Raw genomic sequence first — 24068 nt, 5'->3', positions numbered from 1 at the left:
CAAGCTACTTGGCCGCTGCAGATGGAGTAGTTTGCACCACAGAGGAAGAGGAAGTATCTTGGTGGGCAGAACATCTGGATACTCTTCCTAACTGTTCAGCGGCTACGAAGAAGATCTTACTCATCCAACCAAGCTTGGCAGCAGCAGAGAGAGTCTTCAGTCTCCTACAAAATGCTTTTAACCGACAGCAGGACAGTGCACTAGAGGAAACACTTTAAGTGTCTGTGATGCTTAGATATAATGGCAACATGGGTGTGTGGCCTCACTAGCCTGCATGTGCTTTGGCTTTTAGCCACGTTGTTATAAATCTCACATGGACAACTCTTTCTTTAAGTTGCACTGTGAACCAAGTTGTTTCGTTTTTTTCATGAAGCCTCTTTTATTGCATCATAATTTATATACATATTACATTGCATATTACATACACCTATTTCAAAAAAGGTTGTCAGTGCGAACGGCGAATGGTAATTGCCAAATGGCAGTTCTACTACCGAAAGGTGTTTATGGGTAGTAATTATTTGTAAAAATAAAGGTGATAAATAAACCCAAGCGATGTCAGAACCATATATTAATTACATAAAATGGACAGTCGTATGTTTTATTGATATTTTTCTGAATTTGGAACAAATATGTTGGGATCCATTGGTCCTTTCGGTCGTAGAACTGACATTTCACAATCGCCATTTGCCGTTTGCACTGACGTTTTTTGAAAAGGTGTATTTACATTAAATGTTTTTTAAGCAGCATTCTCTCTGCAACTTTAAAAAGTTTAGTAAATTTGTTTGTCTTTTCCATTAAGTCCTTTGTCTTGGAAGGAGATAGCCAACTGGAATGCGCGCGCCGGTTTTCCGCCTCAAGCTCCTGTGCGGATTTGGACTTGATTGTTGGTGAACTGGACTCCTGAGTTACATATTGAAGTCTATTGCTTGTCTCTGTTAAAAAAATAGTTAAATAAATAAAACAAAACGTTCACTAAATCAGCGCGTTTTACAGAAAACAATGATACCCCTTGTCTGACGGACTGTGATCTATACTAACACACCCTTACCCCTTGTCTGACGATCTGTGATCAATACTAACAAACCCTTACCCCCTTGTCTGACGGTCTGTGATCAATATTAACACACTTTTACCCCTTGTCTGACGGTCTGTGATCTATACTAACACACCCTTACCCCCTTGCCTGACGATCTGTGATCTATACTAACACACCCTTACCCCTTGTCTGACGATCTGTGATCAATACTAACAAACCTTACCCCCTTGTCTGACGGTCTGTGATCAATATTAACACACCCTTAACCCTTGTCTGACGGACTGTGATCTATAGCAACACACCCTAACCCCTTGTCTGACGGTCTGTGATCTATACTAACACACCCTTACCCCCTTGCCTGATGGTCTGTGATCTATACTAACACACACTTACCCCTTTTCTGACGGTCTGTGATCTATACTAACACCCTTACCCCTTGTCTGACGGTCTGTGATCTATACTAACACACCCTTACCCCTCAAGCCAACTTAATTGAAATCTTACTTACTGAGGTGAGCCTGCAAATTGGTCTGGACCACTTTAGCACTTCAAGCAACTGAATAACTATATATCAGCACTTCACATGTCATTTGCCAGTTGATTTTCTCCAGGCGATCTTTCTCTTTGTCGTATAATGCCCAGGCCTTCTCGATCTCCTTCTTCGCTTTCTCCAGTTCAGATTTACATGCAGCAAGTTCTTCAATTCCAATCTGATTTTGCTGAAAAGGAAAAAGGAATTATCATCAATGTCAGTCAGCACAGTCAATCAGAATCAGCTCTCACCATCATCATCACCACCACCATCACCATCACCATCACCATCACCACCACCACCACCACCACCATCACTATCACCACCACCATCACTATCACTATCACCACCACCATCACTATCATTACCATCACCACCATCATCACTATCATTACCATCACCACCACCATCATCATCACCACCATCACTATCATCACCACTATCATCACCATCACCACCACCATCATCACCATCACCACCACCATCATCACCATCATCACCATCATCACCATCATCACCACCATCACCACCATCATCACCACCATCACCACCATCACCACCATCATCACCATCACCATCATCACCACTATCATCACCACTATCATCAGCATCACCCACCATCATCACCACCACCATAATAACATTCATTCTGATTTTGCTAAAAGGAAAGAAGTATTATAATCAATGTTAGTCAGCACAGTCAGAATCAGCTCTCACCACCGCCATCCCCTCACGATCATTATCACCACCTCCATCATCACCACTATCATCACTATCACCACCACCATCACTATCACCACCACCATCACTATCACCATCACCATCACCACCATATTACTAATCTTCTCTTTCAGATCTCCAGTGTCATCTTCGTCACCTACATCTTCTATTTCTTTTCTTGTTCTTTTTCTTCTTGAGGTGTTTTTGTTCTGTTTTTTTGTTTTTTTGTCTATAAATTCTGCTATGCATAAACAACGTTTATATTTTTGATCAGTTTTTTTAATTTATGAGTTTCCCTTAAATGGTTTTGCAGTTTTTTTGGATTCTTGAAACACCCTTTGAAAGGACATATTCTTCTGTTTTCTCCTTTTGTTTTTTTTAAGCATATTTTTTTATTGCCCCCTCTGGCAATTGATGCACATTTCGCATGTGTCGCGGCAAATGAACCACTTCTGCATCACAGCAGGGGCAACTTCGTTTTTGTCTTGGAGCCATTACAACTGCGGAATTCCAAAAAAAGAAGGGTTCATTAGCATCATGTGGTTCTCGTTATCATGCATAATGGCGTCTAACACAATGAATCTCAATGCCCCCCACCCCTCGAGATAACTATCGAGAAATGGGGGCTTTTGACGAAGTTTTTACATTTTATGTACTATTACACATGTGAAGAACTCGGTGTGCAATCGCTTGGTGTTTTTTCTCATGCAAAGTGGTTTTTGGGATTTGTGAGAAATTCTTAATAAAAACACAAGAAACTCACCGAGCGGTTAGAAGTGATCATTTTAATTACCCCCGTGAAGTTTTATGAAATTCGGTCACCCCTACCTCACTGTACGAAATATTTGAGAAGGGAGCACACGGAGCGCCTTGACTCGCTCACGACCAACCTCACTCAAAGACGATTTTTTCACAAAAAAGCACCGTGTCGTCAAACGACCTACCTCGAACTATGCTTCGAAGATGCGCCCACACTGTGAATGTAAGATCAAATCCACACAAGCTTGTAAATGTCAGCAGGAAGCAGCGGAGGAGTGTCAATTATTCGAATTCGTTAATGACCGTTTTATCCATGAAGAATCACAGGCAGCCAAGGGTTCTGTCAGTGGTTTATAAAGGAATGTATGAGCGAATTTATATGTTAGCGAAAAAATACTTTATCCTGAAAAATAAAACTTTAGACCATGTAATACTGTGTTCGAGTCTTTCTTTATTTCAACTTTGCCGATAGAATGTCAGTAGAGCGAGTTTGAAGTCCGCCATGAATTTTGTTTCTTACTGTATATGAATATATTAAAGGCTGGGGACTCCATCGGCTAACGGCCATCACACAACTTACTTCGAGATCCGATAAATCCCGCAAAAATTGACAAGTTGCCAATCAAGCGCCAAAACACTTTAAAAACATACTATAGCTTTCAATTGAAACGAGTCTCATGTCACAGATTTGCGAATTTCACTCGTATTTTTTTACACTCTTTACTCTTTATTACATATAATAAAAAACAAATGTATGGAAAACAAATTTATGTCAAAATAGATTTATGCCTTGCATAATCTTGATGCAAAAAGGTACGGATATTGTTGACAATACTCACCAAAGACATTGAATCCGCCATCTGTGCTCTAGTAGGGCGCACGCTAACTCGTGGTGACTTGTGGGACATCGCCATACCAGTCACCAGACCTCCTCAGATATGACCCATTCCCCCACTTTTTGCCCCACCACAGGCCCCGCACTTGCAGGTGGGGCATCTCATAACTGATTTATCCCCACTTGTTAAAAGCGGCCGTTTCCCCCACTATTCCTGTAATGTGAAAGACATCCCAAACTGATAATTTAGCGTGGTAATTTGGCGTAGCCCGGCCAACACACCGAATTAAATAAGAATTTAGCATTGCCCGAAAAAGCGGGCTGACCTGTAATGTAATAGACATCCCAAACTGATAATTTAGCGTGGTAATTTAGGGTAGCCCGGCCAACGGGCTGACATACAGAGAATACACCAAATTGAATAAGAATTTAGCATTGCCCGAAAAAGCGGGCTGACCTGTAATGTAATAGACATCCCAAACTGATAATTTAGCGTGGTAATTTGGCGTAGCCCGGCCAACGGGCTGACATACAGAGAATACACCAAATTGAATAAGAATTTAGCATTGCCCGAAAAAGCGGGCTGACCTGTAATGTAATAGACATCCCAAACTGATAATTTAGCGTGGTAATTTGGCGTAGCCCGGCAAACGGGCAAAAGTACAGGGAATAGACCAAATCGAATAAGAATTTAGCATTGGCCGAAGAAGCGGGCTGACCTGTAATGTAATAGACATTCCAAACTGATAATTTAGCGTGGTAATTTGGCGTAGCCCGGCAAACGGGCAAAAGTACAGGGAATAGACCAAATCGAATAAGAATTTAGCATTGACCGAAGAAGCGGGCTGACCTGTAATGTAATAAACATTCAAAACAGATGATTTAGCGAAGAAATTTAACGTAGCCAAGCCAACGGACTGGCATACAATAAATAGACCAAACTGAATAAGAATTTAGCATTGCCCGATACAGCTTGAAATTGGCCGTTGGATTCTATAGTTGAGCCACAACGGAATAGGACTGAATTAAAAAACTAGCACACTGCTCAACCAAGCGAGCTAACGTGCAAAAGACCAAACTGGTTAACAATAAGTTATCAAATAAGCACATAAAATAGTGAACATAAAACTCCGAACAAATAGGCAAAAACAAATTCGCAATAATTCTAAATACAAACCACATTCAGCTAATGTGAAGGGCCGCTTAGATGACGAAAGGAAAACCATATCTTTTTTCGCAAAGTGGAGGAATCTTATCTTGTGAAGCTATATGGAGCGAATTGGTAGAGCTAGACGGAAGGCAGAAGAGGGCGACCTCGTGGCTTGCGAGCTCAAATGAGACTGAATTGCTAATGAGTTATTTCCTTAAGCCCCGTGCAAACTGCGCCAGCACAAGCCAGCATTGCTGGCGAATTCTTGCTCGACTGACAGCAAAACAAAGGAAATGTCAACAAGTGCATTTCCCATTTTGACATTTCCTTTGTGCTATAGTCAGTCAAGCGAAAATTCGCCAGCCATGCCATGCACTTGGCTTTATATATCCTACTAGGAGTCCAGTGAGAATAGTAAGTTACATTCGGCTGTCTCGTACCCAGGCGCCTACTAGCCTACCGGACTAAGCATTTGTCAGTAAAATAAAATTGAATTATGATTTCAATCTGACAACTCGCCCCGTGATTTGGTTTATTAGTATAATAATAACCATACTATTAAATTAAATTATGGGGCGTAAAGCAAAAACGACAACACGCCCCGAGATTTGGTTTACTAGTAATAAGTAATTATAATACCTATAAATTACGGGGCGTAAGGCAAAAACGACAACACGCCCCGGGATTTGATTTATTAGTACCAAGAAATAAGTCTCTCAATGAGTTCGCGGCCTCTCAAATGGTTCGACCCGTTTCGAAATCGCTCGACATCTTTTAGGTTGGGTCTACCGCGAACGGTGTGTGCATCTGTAAGTGATTTGAGCGTACTTGGTAGCGATAGCTTATCCATAACTTCGACCTACTGAAATACTACAATATGGCGGCTTCTATGACAGTCTCGTCATGCATGGCCGATCGACCATGTGATGATCGGCTTTGTTTTTGTGATGATTGGCTTTGTTTTTTGTAGTTATCTGTAATTGGTTAAAACGTTGCTATAGTTACATGATGACGTACTTTATTTTATAGACCAAGATGAACAAAAAGAAAACTGAATTTAATACTCGACACTTTTCTACGAAAAGTGCGAGTAATTACGGGGCGTAAAGCAAAAACGATAACTCGCTCCGAGATTTGGTTTACTAGTAATAAGTAATTATAATACCGAGAAATTATGGGGCGTTAAGCAAAAACGATAACTCGCCCCGAGGTTTAGTTTATTCACGGGAATTAGGATACTTTGTCAGCGATTTCTTCATAAAATAAACAAAAATAAATCCCTAATTTATGTTAAATAATGAACTCAGCTAATAAAATATTCTAACCTTATAATCCGGAAGGTATCCTGCCTTCTGAGTTAGCGAAACCCTTTTTAGTTTCTTCTTGTTCTATTTCTATTTCTCTTGTCAAAAACCCTAGCGATCGTTGTTTTCACTCGAAATATTTGAACGGTTCCATTCTGATTCCATTGATTCCATTGTTCGAAAACCTGTCTAGTTACGGCCAATGATGCGAGATTGCTTTCTCGCCCCGAAACTTTGTTTACTAGTATGTTTTTTTCTATAAAATTTTAAAATTCTATAAAATTTCAAAATAATACCACTAAAATTTCTCGCCCCCAATTTCATTTACTAGTACTAGTAAGTTAATTTGCTAACTAAGCTAATATATGAATTCCCGAATCTTAAAAGTATGATCTGAACTAGATAGTACTTTTAGATGTCTTTAAGTATACTTTGATTGCGAAAACATTTCGCTTGCTACAGAGGGTAAATATCCGGATATAGTTTTTAATTGATTATGCCAGACAGTACATCATTTCTCCAAAGCAACTGAGCATTTTTAGCCGTTAAACTCCTTCTTACCTAAGTAAAATAAGCCTTTATTTGTAGAAGGAAGACTTTTTCAGATTCACACAGACATGGAAGCCAATAAACTGCCAGCAACCAATCAGCGTTCAAGGATTTGCTTTCTTAGTCAATCAAAATCACTACAATGAAGCTACGACCAGAAACGTTTTGTTTTGGTTACAATTTTCAACTTAGCTTTGAAGCGAAAAACAAGACAAATATAAGAAATTAAACAGAAACTGCTCATTTAATTTATATATGTTCTATTTAATTATCTGATTATTGTGAATAGAAAACATCCTTTGTGTTTGTGTTTTCTTGTGGCTGATGAGAAATTTTCTTGTGAAATAGGCTTAATATGATAACTTTACCTTTCTGCTTCGATTTTGCTTCGTGACATTTTGATGAGAATAGCAGTGTAGAGCCTCTATAGGTAACGCGACGGGCGGATTCACAAACACACGGGTAGATTTTACTATCGGCTCGTACGCATAGCTGTCAACTCTCCCGCATTATGCGGGAGTCTCAAGATTTTGGACCCCTTACCCCGCTCTCCCGCGTTGACCACCAAATCTCCCGCTTTTTAGCGATTTTTATCGCTTCCAAAAAATTATTCCATTGAAAATCGTCATTTTGCCTATTTTCTATTAGAATATTTGAAACAACAATTCCCTTGCGTAGCGCAATTTATCTAACACCCTTGTGAGATCTATAAGTGGATTTGTTCGCGAGAGCTTTCTATACGGCAAACGCCTGCAACGTTAAACCCACCCCTCCCCCCAAAAAAATGAATATACCCCCCCCCCCCCAAAAAAAAAAACGTTTCGTCAGACAAACGCTTCCTCAAAGACTTGTTTGACCCTCGGCCACAAACAGCAGATTTGAATCCGCATATATTCTCATTAAATACTATTTTCTAGCTGCCTTATTTCTTTGCTTTTCACATACCATTGATAATGCTGGGTAACATTTTTAGTTTACAGTGCTAGAGACTTTTTCTAGATACTGGAATACAATGTTTTCCCATAGCCCTGCAGCCAGACTAGCTTGGAAGACAAGAACAGGGACTTCTATGAAGCCGAGATCAGAGACAAGATGATGGCGTAATTATGAATTGCTTGATTTGGTTACCCAGTACTATGGAGATGTGGAGCCATGACCACCACTCACCCATGTGCAGAGCCAAGCTGCTGGAGGTGTTCGATGATCCTGAGGCTACACGTGACCTAGAAATGGAGCTGGTTGCTTTGGCTGATGCAGGCAAGCATTTTATTTCTGCCACCTATTATCTAAAAGAAGATGGGCCCCTTGTATTTTCTTGTTATGAGTGCCTGTCTACAGTAGCCCATGCTATTGCCATTGAGGCATACCAGAATGTTGAGGCCAAAGCAAAGCAGCATGCAAATGATGATCCTGGTATCTACAACCAGCTGGTTGCAAAGGCAAAGCCTGCATTGCTCCATGTTTTCAATATTTTCACGGTAGAATTCCGTTCTACCGTGCGTGCCCTCAAGGCAGCACACTTGGTTGCCCTGTGAAGGTATAGGAACTGCACCCAAATGCAGCATCTGTAGAGGAGCTACAGGAGTTTGGATTTTTCTCCAATGATGAGGTTGCTTCTCTGGTTGAAGAGTACCAAGCTACTTGGCCGCTGCAGATGGAGTAGTTTGCACCACAGAGGAAGAGGAAGTATCTTGGTGGGCAGAACATCTGGATACTCTTCCTAACTGTTCAGCGGCTACGAAGAAGATCTTACTCATCCAACCAAGCTTGGCAGCAGCAGAGAGAGTCTTCAGTCTCCTACAAAATGCTTTTAACCGACAGCAGGACAGTGCACTAGAGGAAACACTTGAAGTGTCTGTGATGCTTAGATATAATGGCAACATGGGTGTGTGGCCTCACTAGCCTGCATATGCTTTGGCTTTTAGCCACGTTGTTATAAATCTCACATGGACAACTCTTTCTTTAAGTTGCACTGTGAAACAAGTTGTTTCGTTTTTTTCATGAAGCCTCTTTTATTGCATCATAATTTATATACATATTACATTACATATTACATACACCTATTTCTAAAAAGGTTGTCAGTGCGAACGGCGAATGGTTATTGCCAAATGGCAGTTCTACTACCGAAAGGTGTTTATGGGTAGTAATTATTCGTAAAAATAAAGGTGATAAATAAACTCAAGCGATGTCAGAACCATATATTAATTACATAAAATGGACAGTCGTATGTTTTATTTATATTTTTCTGAATTTGGAACAAATATTTTGGTATCCATGGGTCCTTTCGGTCGTAGAACTGCCATTTCACAATCGCCATTTGCCGTTTGCACTGACGTTTTTGGAAAAGGTGTATTTACATAAAATGTTTTTTAAGCAGCATTCTCTCTGCAACTTTAAAAAGTTTAGTAAATTTGTTGGCAAATTTTTACACTTGGGACAATTTTTTGATAGGTCTCATTCCATTTTTTTAGCATCTTTTTTATTAGCAACTTTTGCAAATTTGTGGCAACTTTTGGAGCAACATTTGGCAACTTCTTTGTATTTTTGGAGCATCTTTTTAGGAAATTTGGAGCATCTTTGGGACAGCCTTAGCAGAAAGGCAGGCAGAACCACAGGGCTCCCCCGAGAGGACAAAAAAAAACTCAGTCGCATAGTTATATACCATTTCTCTATTCCTATGGGGCTCCGCGCGTGACCGTCCTCTATAAATGTCGTATAGAGTGGTTTTCAAATCCTGCGAAATACTTTTTAGTTTATTTCGTACAAATACACTGTAATGTCTTTGTTATCTTTTGTTCTGGCTTGACTATTACACTTTAACAATTGCATTTTGTTTCATGGGATTTCGAAAACCACTCTAATAGACCATGTGTCGGTACAAAAAAAAACAGACCATATATGAAATACCTACTCAATATGGGGATCCGTACACACACACAACAAAAAGGCGAGATCTATACTAACACACCCTTACATCACCACCACCATCACTATCATCACAATCACCATCACAATCACCACCACCATCACTTTCATCCCCACTATCATCACCATCACCACTACCATCACTATTATTACCACCATCATTACCACCACAACTACCTCCGCCACCACCAAATTACGTTTCTTTTCTCCAGTGTCATCTTCGCCAACTACATCTTCTACTTCTTCGTTGTCATCCTCAGTATTTTCTTCCTCTTCACACTTTCTTCCTTGTCTTTTTCTTTTTCTCTCTTTCGTTTCTTTCTCTTTTCTTCCTTTTTTCTTCCTCTTCTCCACATTTCTGCGTCTTTCTCGGCTCTCATCTCTTCCCTCCACAATCTTCCTAATCACGTCCTGAAATGGGACAACAAGCACTTATCACGTCAAGCACCTCAAGGTCTACAAAATAGCGCTTTAGCCAAGGGTTAAAAATAAATATTACGTCATGCGCGCAAAGCAGTTTGGGATCGAAGTGCGGACAAACACAACATCCAACATTCTTCATCATGTCATGGCTGCCAAAAAAGGAGCAACAAAGCATTGTTGTTGGGGAAAATGCAACTCTGGCTCAAGGTATTCTGAACGGCTGCCAGAAAATGTTTATTTCATTCGTTTTCCAAAGCCAGGAGCATTTAAAGATGGCATGACTGACTGGCAGAAGCAACAAGAAACGCAGAAAACTGAGAAGTGTAAGCGGTGGATTCACGCTTGCGGTCGCAAATCATTTACATTGTCGCATATCAAGAAGTACACATACATCTGTTCCTTGCATTTTGTTGGAGGAAATGGACCAACAGTTATAAATCCAGATCCTATCTTCGCTACATCCTCAAAAGAAACAACTTCAAAGGTTAATAAGACAAGGAAGGCACCGAAAGACCGAACTTTATTACTAGGCCACCCATCATCAACTCGAAAACGAAAGCTAGGAGACGACACGGGCCTATATGATAACAACTTCGAGAGTCAAGATGAAGATGAATCGTGTTCCCGCGATGACACACAGTTAGAAATTGATGATCAAAATCTGGAGCCATTTCAAAAAGATCAGGAAACACAAACTGTGTATGATAGGCATATCCTAGGGGCAAAGGTGGAAACAATGATGCTTAGGAACAAGGCAATGTTGATTGAAGACGCTAAAACTGTTAAAAGTGTTAAAAATCTCATGTCAGCTGATGTTATACTTGCAGATGAAAGCAAATGTAAATATTTTATTGGCTTATTTCCAAGAGAGTTTGACATTTTATATGAATTTCTTGGCCCTGCAAAATTTGAATTAACATACTGGAAACATCGCAACAGTGTCAAAAAAGTAGATGTGCAAGAACCGAAAGAACCAAAGTGTTTAAGTATAAGGGATCAACTCTTTGTAACACTCCTAAGACTACGTAGAGGTTTCAATTATGTTACAATGTCTCATTTTTATGGAGTGAGTGCAACTTACTTAAGTAATATTTTTATCACATGGATTATGTTTCTGTTCCATCATTTTAAAGACCACGAGGACTTGATGTTTCCTGAGAGACATGCATTTCACAGAACTAAACCTGCAATTTTCAGGAAATTCAAAAACATCAGAGCATCTATAGACTGCACAGAGTTCAAATGTGAGGTTCCACGTGATTATGGAAAACAAGGTAACATGTATTCAGCATATAAGCACCATACAACTATGAAATGCCTTATCGCTGTAAATCCAAATGGAGCTGCAGTGTTTGTATCAGATCTGTTTGAAGGCAGTGCAGATGATGTTAAAGTTTTTCAGACCTGTGGAATTTTGCGACACGTGAATCCTGGGGACAGTTTTTTGGTTGACAAAGGATTTACAGTACAAGACCTGTTATTGCCATTGCAAGCAAAAATATTTATTCCTCCATTTCTTGGTAAACGAGAATCATTCACTAAAGAGGACATTGTTCTAACAAAGCGCATTGCAAAAGCTCGTATTCATGTGGAACGATTTAATGAGAGATTGAAAAAGTTCAGACTGCTTGATCGTACTATTCCTTTAGTATTAGCGCCAATTGCATCCCAATTGGTTTTTGTGTCCTGTTGCCTGGTAAATTTTCAAGATCTACTATGCAAGTGATAATTTATGTCTTATAATTTAAAAATAAATATTTGGTATTAATGGAAGACTTAAATTAACAAGAAGGGGTCACAATAACTTTGTACCCCCTACTTCGATACAGTAGAGTCCCATATATAAGTAGTCAGGTTTTAAGTAGTCTTGCCCAAGACTATTTCGATTAGGGTTCACAGGGTTTTATGGAACTGCGCAGGAGTGAGGATAAGCTGCGGATAAGCTACGGTATCTTATAACAGGGTTTCTTATAGAAAAAAATGAGTGTAGTTTCTTATAAAAAAAACGTGTATGCTAAATGGTATACAAAGATTATCAGTATTGTACGCTAAAAGTTGAAAATGACTGGGCATAAATTTCTGGGAACCTTCATTAAAAAGTATTCTGGTACCAACACAGTTTTCCAAATTTTGTAGCAATGATGGATTATTTCACCCTGAACTCTTTCATCCTTCCTTATTCTTTCTATGTGGGGATCGCCAACTCCAGAATGTAGGACAAAATCACAATAATTAGCATTTGTGATTAGAAGCTGCAACTGGACTTGATAATAATGTGCATATGTTGGGCGCAAAACTAGCTTTTCGTCACTTATTTTGAAACACTGCTAGTTTATTGTTGTCTTTAGCTCAGTTGAAGCTGCATCGAGTAATTGTTTTACTGTCCTGGTCTTTAATATTTTCAAGCACTTCACTTCAACTATCCCATCGAGTTTACCATCGACAAAGATCAATCCATCGGGTGAAGCTCCCAAGTATGGAAAATCTGCATGAACCCACAAGCCACTTTCGTTAACAGTAGCATTTCGACATTTCTCGTATAAGACAATTGCTTTTGGTTCTTCTTCGATGCCATATAGCATGTCCGGGGTCGTTAAACTCTTCTTGAACCAAAATTTATTTTCTAGCCAGTTGAATAATCTTTGTTTATAGCCATCCTTGTTTTCAAACAAAGACAAATTAACAATTTCTTTGCAAGTTGAAGCTGTAATTCGAAACCACCTTTCCTGGAACCATACTGACGAATGTCTTTGCTTTTCAGTCCCGGGTACTTGACAGCATTTAGGATCTGGCACACTGATTAGCAGATCTTTTAATGCAGAACTGATATTATTTTCGAATTGATCAATTAATGTAGTATACACTGCAATGTCGTCTTTCTCTAACATAAAATCTGAATATGAATAGTGGAAGACAGTTTCCCACATGGACGTTTGACCCTTTGAATGGTTATAAGAGGATAGATCTGAAACAAAATTATTTACACCATCAAAATTAACACGCTGATGGTATTTTGCAGGCCGTGGGTCGAATTGATACATTTCTTGAGTCTTACTTCTCTTTGTGGATGTTGATGTATACTTTGTCTGTGGTAAAGGCTTTGGATTCCGTGCCCTCTTTTTACCTTTGTTCCACTGGCAATCTTTTGAAGTGGATGGTGCAACTGCATCATATCCATGCTTTCCCAGATAATCGCTGATAAACAGCAATAGGGCAGACACATGGCAACATCTACCAAGTTCATTTGCTTTACAACTGCAAGAACAATACTTCACAAAACCACTGAGTTTGCTTACTGATACAGATGTTTTCAAAGGCAAGTCAGCTTTCATAGAATGGTGAACGTGTGCTCTAACAAAATATGTACTTTCATTTGTAGTGTCTTGAATATTCTCCACAAAACCACTTGTGACAAGACTTCTTCCTTTCCTTAACGGTTTCTCTGTCACTGAATCTTCGATATTCATCTCTCTCTCTTCTTCATCATTAGCGCACAGCTGTGCAACAGATTCGACCAGATAATGGTAAATGTGTCCATAGTTAAACATTGCTGGTATGTTCATTGAAGGGAATGTTTTCCAACCAGTATCTGGAAAATTAGCTAGCTTGTCAACATCACGCGATGAAGATGATAAATTAATGGTTTTACTTTGTTTTTCTGCTTTAATTCTGTGCCATTTTCCACCATCGACTTTCGGATCAATTTTTAGGCCTAGGCCTATGCACTGGCTGACACGCTCTTGCAAATCGGCCTTTTTTCCTCCCTTTTTCTGTCCATGGCACTCCAACCAACGTTTTAATTCAAAAACATTACAATCGGTAATGTCTCTTGGAAGTTTTGCCCCAGGAACATCGTCTTCTGTTAATGATACCAGCTGATAATTCTGAGTATGCATAATTCAAACCTTCCCGCTACTGTACTTCCCGCTGAAAACACGCCACCACGAACTTTTTGTGTTTGTCCGCAAAGCAATCCCATAATTCCTGGCGCGAAAATGTGTGACGTAACACGGCTAAAGCGCTATTAGCCAATACCACCCATACCAAGTCAAGATCTACCAATTTAACCTATCACCAATACCAAGTCAAGACCTACCAACTTAACCAATACCACCCATACCAAGTCAAGATTTGCCAATTTAACCATTATCACCCATGCCAAGTCAAATCCTACCTACATCTCCTTAGTGCTTGCTGTTAATGACTTCAGCTCATCTACATTTAGAAAATAAGTATTCACTATTGTTATTTGAGGTCTTTATTTGTATCTTTCCATTTAATCTTGATACAGCAGTATCAGTATATAATCCTATACCCTTTAAAACAATTCCAATAATAACAGTATAAATAACCTTTAAAATCAACAATTGTTTGATATTGGCGATCATTTTCTAATTCTTTCTCCTGGAGCTCATCTGTTAAGAAAAAGACATCTTATATGAATTCTAGTATGCTGTATCTGTAGATTTGTCAGCTCTTTAAATGTGAATCACTACATATCAGCACATCGCCTTGAAAAACTCAACAAGCAAATAACAGGTGTGTTAGATGCCATTATGCATGAGAACCACAGGATGCTAATGAACCCATCTTTTTTTCAGTTGTAAGTCCGCTATGCCTGCAAGGAATAGTGCCCCTGCTGTGCGAGTCAAGTCGTGCACTTACCGCGACACTTGCGCAATGTGCATGAATGGCCTGAAGAGGCAGCGAGAAATTTTTTGCTAGTGAGAAAGACGGGAGACCGCAGAAGAAAATGCTCCTTTAACACACAAGTCGAAAGTGTGATGTTCACTTGTGCGTGGGAGACTGCTTTCGTGAATGGCACCAGCAGCGCAGAGACGACAACAAATAAACTGAAATACGGACATTCCCCTGCTTGAGGAAACAAGGACTTCAGTCGGTACAGAGAATGGTCTAGCGGGATGGTGTACTTCGCCCCGTGGGCGGTGTTTAGAACGTTCTCCTTGGCGTTACTAGTCGCTTTATCGCCAGCCTTGAAGCGAAGCTTGCGCATGTTTTCTGACTGTATGCCCTGCTCCAGGCGGTCCTCTCTCTCGACCTTGGACAGGTAAAGCTCCTCATACGTCTTGAAGACATCGTAGCGGTTGGCCTTCTTTCATTCACGCTAACCTTTATTTGGTTGTCTTGTAGGGCATCCATCAGCCGCTGATTGTTGGCTTCGTGTGCAGAAGACATGCGCGTTCGTTCTGAAAGCAGCTCCTGTAATGCTCGCAAAATTAGAATAGCGCATAAGGGAAACAGGTTCCCATTTCTTCCAACATTATCCTCGCTTTTTAAAGTGTTCTTGAAAATACAGGTGCGTTATTTAAAGAGCCCTAGTCAGCCAAACCTTTGCTCTGATACAGGTGCGTTATTTAAAGAGCTCTAGTCAGCCAAACCTTTGCTATGATACAGGTGCGTTATTTAAAGAGCCCTAGTCAGCCAAACCTTTGCTCCGATACAGGTGTGTTATTTAAAGAGCCCTAGTCAGCCAACAAACCAGCACCAGGTGATGTGACAGACCACGGCGTACTGTACCCAAGGGCGCTCTCCGAATATATCTTCAAACCATGAAAGAAGGGAGTCTGAGGAAGAAAATTCGGAGGATGAAATTGAAGAAGAAGAAGATGTAGATGACAAAGATGACACTGGAGATGTGAGAGAGAAGAATAGTAATATGATGGTGTTGGTGATAGTGATGGTGATAGTGATGGTGGTGGTGATGGTGATCGTGATGGTGATGGCGATGGAGAAAGCAAAGGAGGAGATAGAGAGAGCCTGGGCCTTTGCAGCTAGATTTTTTTAGCTAGTGAGGAAGACGGGAGACGGCAGAAGAAAATGCCCCTTTAAAGGGTGTAAAAAAGCTCCAAAAAGGCTGCACAACCATTTAAGAGAAACCCATAATTTGAAAAAAAACTGACAAAAATTATAAACTGTTTTTAATAGTAGCGCCATTTCTTAAAGATGTGGAGAAGAGGAAGAAAAGAGAGGGAAACCAAAGAAAGAAAAAGACCCGGTAATTACCGGGCCCGTTTTCGGGATACTTTTCCGGGCGAGGAAGAGCGTTTCTCAAAGCTTGCGGTAGCGTCCCGGTTGTTTACGGGTTCCCGATAAGCAAATTCTAAATTTCAGAGTTAATGAATAGATTGGCTAAATAATTATTGAATATCAGTAATAATCGTAGATTTGTCGATGCCTGTAGACAACTGGTACCCCAAACACTGCTGTGGCATCGGCATTTTTCGAAAATAAGGCAAAGAACAAGTACATAATGTCTCATTTTGTAGCAAAACTTCCAATACCTACGCCAAGTTGTTTACATCAAGGCGCACTGTGACAGATAAATTTCAAATCATTTGACTAAAAAGAAACCTAATTGGCTGGAAGGGAATCCTATAAAATGATGTTAGCCGTGATTTGCTTACTTCTTATCGGGCAGTGGAATGGTTTCCTCAAGTGATGAAAACTCACTACAACTCAACACAACTTGAAAATGGCGCGATTTAATGGCTAATTCAAGAGGGATAGTTGATCTAAAAATTCACCTGAAAATATTAAGGAAAAACATCGTTTTGGCTATCAATTCTCGCATTAAAAGTAATTCCCGGTAAGTTAACGGGAGCTCTTTTTTCCAGTTGTTTATTCACATAATCAGTTGTCTTTATATGCCTGCACGTGAAAAACACAGTTGCCCCTTGGGCTGTGAGAGTCAAGTAATACATTTGCCTCGGCATTTACGTAACGTCCATAAATGGACGGACGAGTCATCAAAAATGCACTACAAAAATACGATTTGAGAGCAGGGCCGGGAAAAAGACCAAGCGTCGACAAAAATGCCCTGTAAAAGAGTGCAGGATAGCACCACAAAGCCTGCACAACCACCTCCGTGATACGCATAAAATGAAAAAGGACGATCAACAGTATAAACTTTTCTTGCTTGTAGCACCATTTCATAAAATTACACAAGATGATTGCACACCGAGTTCTTCACATGTGTAATAGTACATAAAATGTAAAAACTTCGTCAAAAGCCCCCATTTCTCGATAGTTATCTCGAGGGGTGGGGGGCATTGAGATTCATTGTGTTAGATGCCATTATGCATGATAACGAGAGCCACATGATGCTAATGAACCCTTCTTTTTTGTAAATCCGCAGTTGTAATGGCTCCAAGACCGAAAAAATGCTGCCCCTGCTGTGAGACGGAAGTAGTCCACTTACCGCGACACTTGAGAAACGTGCATGAATGGTCTGGAGCGACAATTAAAAATTATGTTTCTAAACAAAAAAACGGGAAAAGGAAGAAGAAAATGCCCCTTTAAAGGGTGCTTTAAAAACCCTAAAAAACTTCATAATCATTTAAGAGACACCCACAAATTTAAAAAAAAAAACAGACCAAAAATATATTTTTTTTTGTGCATTGCGGAATTTTTACATGAAAAAACAGAAGAAAAACCCAAAAAAAAGAAAAAGAGCAAGAAAAGAAATTGAAGAAGTAGAAGATGTAGGTGACGAAGATGACACTGGAGATCTGAAAGAGAAGATTGGGCGTCTTTGGTCCCTTGAGGGCTGCCTATGTCGGCGCGTGGCATCGTAACGCACGGGCGCATTGCCTTTTATTGTGTAGAGGACATCAAATTAGGGAAGAAAAAAGACGTTGTTCAGGGAACCGTTGTTTTGATATCATGTAAAAATCATAAAACAAATAAAAATGTATAAAGTGGCATTTGGCGATTCTCTTTTTCTTTGTGAAGCTTATTAACCTACATACCGGCCTACATATTAATTAAAAAATCAAAAATGCAATTAAAGACGTAAGAGGAAGGGGGTCGTAAAACCGCATAGAATATTGACAAAATCAGCAATACTGTCTGCGCTGACTAAGTAAAGCTTTATTTCACTTTAAATGTGCAGCGTCATGGTACTGCACATGGCTCGAGTCAGTGTTTATTGTAAGCTTAGCTTTTTATTTAGCTACAAGCAGTTGACCTTTTTTTTAAAGCTGTCAATACCTTGTTGACATAATATAATATTTTATTGAAACCTATGTTTATTGACAGTTTGTGGTCATTTTCTTTGAATTTAAGTCTCCCACGTGTACCAAAAGCTCATAAGTCAGTATTAGAATTTCACTGAAATTCATTGTATCAGGGACAGAGAGCTATTGCAAAGCTATTACTACGACACTGCCCCTTTAAAGGGCGTTAAACAAATCAAAATAGGTGGTGGTGGGTCTCTGTTGTTTTCGTTTTATTTTGAGTTTGCTTTATTATTATTATTATTTTTTTTTGGGGGGGGGGGATTCAGTTCAAAATAGCCAAGCAACTAAGCAACTAGTACAACAGATGTTGGTTTTGCAGTCTTTTATTCAATATATTGAAGAAAATCTTTTAATTCTGTAGTTTGACTCCAAATATATATTTATTTTTCTTTCTTATATTTCTTTTGATTTACAGTTCTATGTATACAGTGTGACCATAGCTATGATTACAATTATTTAGAAAAATTTTTACCTTCTAACAGAAACCATCTTGACTGCAAAACACTCACTGTAGGGCATTCGATATTAGGCATTTCTTTCATGTGGCTGTGAGGTTGACATATCAACATCCAGAGGGGCCACACCCACCTCGGAATCATGGGAGCCCATTAAAACATGGTGATGCGGAACCTTTTCCTGTCTTTACCCTCATTCATCAGAAACACCTGTGCAGTTGATGCCCTTAGGTGGATGGGGTGCACAGGTGCTTTGGGTGTGGCCCTGAAGATGGCACAGTCACCACAAGATGTACCAGAATGAAGTTGTATACTTGTTAAAAATGTAAAAACATGTGAGTGAAAAACAGTCAATAGCCATGGAATATCTAGTGTGTTGTACGTTATACATGTTTTAGGATTTACTTACTTATACTTACTAAATTACAGTAGTTATTTTTAAAAATATTATTTACTACTTGTATAATTGAGAAGAGTAATACATACTTCTCATTGACCTCGTAGAGCATTTCTCTTCCATACTAAATAACAAACAAAATGATGTTTGTTATTATCTAGGTGCAAAGGAATCTACAGTAGTTTTCTAATCAGATATTTTTTTTGTCTTTTAACACTCACCTGTTCTTTCGACACTCTTCCTCGAGTTTGCTTGTCTCACAAATAGACCTTGTTTGATAAACAAAGACATGCTACCAACTTATTCAATAATAAGTAACAAGTGCAATATTGTATTAAGAGAGTGCCCCTCCCCTATGCTTTTGTTGGCATTATGGTAATAAGAAATCTAGGTTTCCTTAATACCCCTCTTCTCTCCACCAATTGTATGTATGCTTCCTTTTTTGTATCTGTTTTTTTTTATTATTTTTGGGTAAAACTATGCAGGATTGAGGGGGCTTAGCACTAAGTAAAAAATAGAATTGAAAAAAAATTTTTCAAATGCCATTGTCCTGGTTGGAACCCGGCCTGAAGAACAAAAAGGAAACCATACATACGGATTACCCAATCGATATGGCAGCACAAGGCTTTTACGGAAGGCTGTAAAGAACCCGAAGGCCCCAAGCACCGATATTTCCGGCGAATATGCTGTACAACACTCTTGCAAGGTATTCCGACCCGCGCATTAATAAGGAGGACAATAACCAGGATCCCAGGCCTATAATACGGTTACGCCACGCACAGCTCGCCGAGATATAGGATGAAAAAAAATACAGGTCTTTTTGGGCGTCTTGGGTTCCTTGGGGGCTGCCTATGTCGGCGCGTGGCATCGTAACGCACGGGCTCATTGTCTTATATTTTGTACAGGACATCAAATTACGGAAGAAAAACAGACGTTGTTCAGGGAACCGTTGTTTTGATATCATGTAAAAATCATAAAACAAATAAAAATATATAAAGTGAGATTTGGCGTTTCTCTTTTTCTTTGTGAAGCTTATTAACCTACATAACGGCCTAAAAATCCATTAAAAAATCAAAAATGCAATTAAAGACGTAAGAGGAAGGGGGTCGTAAAATCGCATAGAATATCGACAAAATCAGCAATACTGTCTGCGCTGACTAAGTAAAGCTTTATTTCACTTTAAAGGTGCAGCGTCATGGTACTGCACATTTATTGACTTTGCCCACGGAGAAAAAAAAAATGCACATACATAATACGTTATACATGAGAAACAGAACATAAATACATACAATAACGAAAGGGCAGGGTATCCGCCACAGCTAGGCCAATTACGGCGGACCCGAGTTTAAAATGTGTAAAAGTTACAAGGTCACAAAATGTGTAAAAGTTACAAGGTCACAAAAACTAAATTAGAAACAACATGAGATTTGGTGCGTTAGCACCCTGGCCCGATTGCAGGTGAGGCAGACAGATTTCCATGAGCGCGGATCCTCTGGATCGTAAGTTATCGAAAGAGCATTTAAGTAGTAATTTAATAAAGCGCGCTTGAAAGAAGCATGGTCAGAGTAGCTAGAACTATTTAACAAATTAGTGAGAGTGTTCCATATTCTTGTACAACGGTTTAAATATGATTTTTGAAAAGCAGAAGTTTTGCATTTGCGAGCGAAGAATTGTGGTGCGCTTGAGTTTGTAGATGATCTAGTAGGACGGACTGAGCGAACTTTGGGAACAATTGATGGATTAATATTGACAAGCCCATTTATGATTTTATAAAAGTATGACATGTCCAAATATTCGTGCCAATACGATAGTGGCAATAATTTAAGTTGAATAAGTCTTTCTTTGTATGTTTGGCTGCATCTAAATGGGAGTCCTAACATGTACTTGCTAGCTCGTCTTTGGATTCTTTCATGGCTCTTTGGATTCTTTCATGGCTCGAGTCAGTGTTTATTGTAAGCTTAGCTTTTTTTTAGCTAAAAACAGTTGACTTTTTTTTAAAGTTTTCAATACTTGTTGACATAATATAATATTTTATTGAAAATTATGTTTTATGACAGTTTGTGGTCATTTTCTTTGAATTTAAGTCTCCCACGTGTACCAAAAGCTCATAAGTCAGTATTAGAATTTCACTGAAATTCATTGTATCATGGACAGAGAGCTATTGCAAAGCTATTACTACGACACTGCCCCTTTAAAGGGCTGTAAACAAATCAAAATAGGTGGTGGTGGGTCTCTGTTGTTTTAGTTTTATTTTGAGTTTGCTTTATTATTATTATTTTTTTTGGGGGGGGATTCAGCTTAAAATAGCCAAGCAACTAAGCAACTAGTACAACAGATGTTGGTTTTGCAGTCTTTTATTCAATATATTGAAGAATATCATGCAATTCTGTAGTTTGACTCCAAATATATATTTATTTTTCTTTCTTATATTTCTTTTCATTTACAGTTCTATGTATACAGTGTGACCAATAGCTATGATTACAATTATTTAGAAAAATTTTTACCTTCTAACAGAAACCATCTTGACTGCAAAACACTCACTGTAGGGCATTCGATAATAGGCATTTCTTTCATGCGGCTGTGAGGTTGACATAACATCCAGAGGGGCCACACCCAAGTCGGAATCATGGGGGCCCATGAAAACATGGTGATGCGAAACCTTTTCCTGTCTTTACCATCATTCATCAGGAACACCTGTGCAGTTGATGCCCTTAGGTGGATGGGGTGCACAGGTGCTTTGGGTGTGGCCCTGAAGATGGCACAGTCACCACAAGATGTACCAGAATGAAGTTATATACTTGTTAAAAATGTAAAAACATGTGAGTGGAAAACAGTCAATAGCCATGGAATATCTAGTGTGTTGTACGTTATACATGTTTTAGGATTTACTTACTTATACTTACTAAATTACAGTAGTTTTTTAAAAATATTATTTACTACTTGTATAAATGAGAAGAGTAATACATACTTCTCATTGACCTCGTAGAGCTTGTCTCTTCCCTCCTAAATAACAAACAAAATGATTTTTGTTATTATCTAGGTGCAAAAGAATCTACAGTAGTTTTCTAATCAGATATTTTTTTGTCTTTTAACACTCACCTGTTCTTTCAACACTCTTCCTAGAGTTTGCTTGTCTCACAAATAGACCTTGTTTGATAAACAAAGACATGCTACCAACTTATTCAATAATAGGTAAAAACACTGCAATATTGTATTAAGAGAGTGCCCCTCCCCTTTGCTTTTGTTGGCTTTATGGTAATAAGAAATCTAGGTTTCCTTAATACCCCTCTTCTCTCCACCAATTAAACATTCTATAAATTCTTCCCTTTTTTTATCAGTTCTTTTTTATTTTTTTGCGCAAAACTATGCCGGATTGAGGGGGCTTAGCACTAGGTAAGAAAATAGAATTTAAAAAAAAAAATTTCAATTGCCATTGGCCTGGGTTCGAACCGGGCCTGAAGAACAAATAGGAAACCATACATCCGGATTATCCAATCGGTATGGCAGCACAAGGCTTTTACGGAAGACTGTAAAGAACCCGAAGGCCCCAAGCACCGATATTTCCGGCGAATATGCTGTACAACACTCTTGCAAGGTATTCCGACCCGCGCATTAATGGGGAGGACAATAACCAGGATCCAAGGCCTATAATACGGTTACGCCACGCACAGCTCGCCGAGATATAGGATGAAAAAAAAATGCATGTCTATTTGGGCGTCTTGGGTCCCTTGGGGGCTGCCTATGTCGGCGCGTGGCATCGTAACGCACGGGCGCATTGTCTTATATTGTGTACAGGACATCAAATTAGGGAAGAAAAAAGACGTTGTTCAGGGAACCGTTGTTTTGATATCATGTAAAAATCATAAAACAAATAAAAATATATAAAGTGGGATTTGGCTATTCTCTTTTTCTTTGTGAAGCTTCTTAACCTACACAACGGCCTAAAAATCCATTAAAAAATCAAAAATGCAATTAAAGACATAAGAGGAAGGGGGTCGTAAAATCGCATAGAATATTGACAAAATCAGCAATACTGTCTGCGCTGACTAAGTAAAGCTTTATTTCACTTTAAAGGTGCAGCGTCATGGTACTGCACATGTCTCGAGTCAGTGTTTATTGTAAGCTTAGCTTTTTATTTAGCTACAAACAGTTGACCTTTTTTTTAAAGCTGTCAATACCTTGTTGACATAATATATTTTATTGAAAACTATGGTTTTTGACAGTTTGTGGTCATTTTCTTTGAATTTAAGTCTCCCACGTGTACCAAAAGCTCATAAGTCAGTATTAGAATTTCACTGAAATTCATTGTATCAGGGACAGAGAGCTATTGCAAAGCTATAACCACGACACTGCCCCTTTAAAGGGCGGTAAACAAATCAAAATAGGTGGTGGTGGGTCTATGTTGTTTTTACAGAATTGCATGATAACCTTGAAAGTATTGAATAAAAGACTACAAAACCAACATCTTTTGTACTAGTTGCTGCCATACCGATTGGGTAATCCGTATGTATGGTTTCCGTTTTGTTTTTCAGGTCGGGTTCGATCCCATGCCAATGCCCTTTTTTCTTTTTTTTTTCTATTCATTTTTTTTTTCGTAGAGCTTAACCCCGCTCACTCCTGCGTAGTTTTCGGAAAAATAATAAGAAGAAAAAAACAAAAACAAAAAACAAAAACAAAAAACAGACCATCCAAACAACCGTCTGACTTTGGGGAGAGGAGTGTTGACTGGCCCTCCCCCTCGTGAATTTTTCTCCGGATCTCCGGATCAATTCCGTAATGGCATCCATCGGAGTATGGAAATGGACCTGGAGGATACAAGCCTGGTATACATCATACATCTAGCAAAATGAGCTTGCTAGATTTACTGATGTCAACATTAGAAGGGGGAGGGACACTCTTTTCATACAGTACAATATTGCAGTTGTTACCTATTATTGAATAAGT

The 24068-nt window shown here is 39.1% G+C and overlaps 2 protein-coding genes and 1 long non-coding RNA gene across 4 annotated transcripts; 1 reads left to right on the top strand and 2 right to left on the bottom strand.

Moving 5' to 3' along the window:
* Positions 1 to 359: 359 nt before the first annotated feature.
* Positions 360 to 5290, bottom strand: LOC125573606. Of its 2 annotated transcripts, XR_007314126.1 has the most exons (6): positions 5060 to 5290; positions 3887 to 4096; positions 3233 to 3387; positions 2450 to 2788; positions 1545 to 1755; positions 360 to 932 (listed from the first exon to the last, which is right to left on the bottom strand). It is a non-coding gene; the product is annotated as an uncharacterized LOC125573606 (long non-coding RNA). The 2 variants fall into 2 exon arrangements; XR_007314125.1 differs by having other exon boundaries at positions 3887 to 5260.
* Positions 5291 to 10284: 4994 nt separating this feature from the next.
* On the top strand, positions 10285 to 11634 carry LOC116602246. The gene is made up of 2 exons (XM_048734587.1): positions 10285 to 10987; positions 11431 to 11634. Exons 1-2 carry the CDS (start codon positions 10313 to 10315, stop codon positions 11479 to 11481), a joined length of 726 nt encoding a protein of 241 aa, XP_048590544.1. The 5' UTR covers positions 10285 to 10312; the 3' UTR covers positions 11482 to 11634.
* A 787-nt stretch (positions 11635 to 12421) lies between these two features.
* On the bottom strand, positions 12422 to 14254 carry LOC5509403. Its single transcript, XM_032378363.2, has one exon. It carries the CDS (start codon positions 14127 to 14129, stop codon positions 12561 to 12563), a length of 1569 nt encoding a protein of 522 aa, XP_032234254.2. The 5' UTR covers positions 14130 to 14254; the 3' UTR covers positions 12422 to 12560.
* Positions 14255 to 24068: the final 9814 nt, after the last annotated feature.

This window comes from Nematostella vectensis, chromosome 11 (genome assembly GCF_932526225.1).
Source record: "Nematostella vectensis chromosome 11, jaNemVect1.1, whole genome shotgun sequence".
Taxonomy (NCBI): domain Eukaryota; kingdom Metazoa; phylum Cnidaria; class Anthozoa; order Actiniaria; family Edwardsiidae; genus Nematostella; species Nematostella vectensis.
Note: the sequence above shows the minus strand (reverse complement) of the source record. Positions and strands in the feature narration are given on the sequence as shown.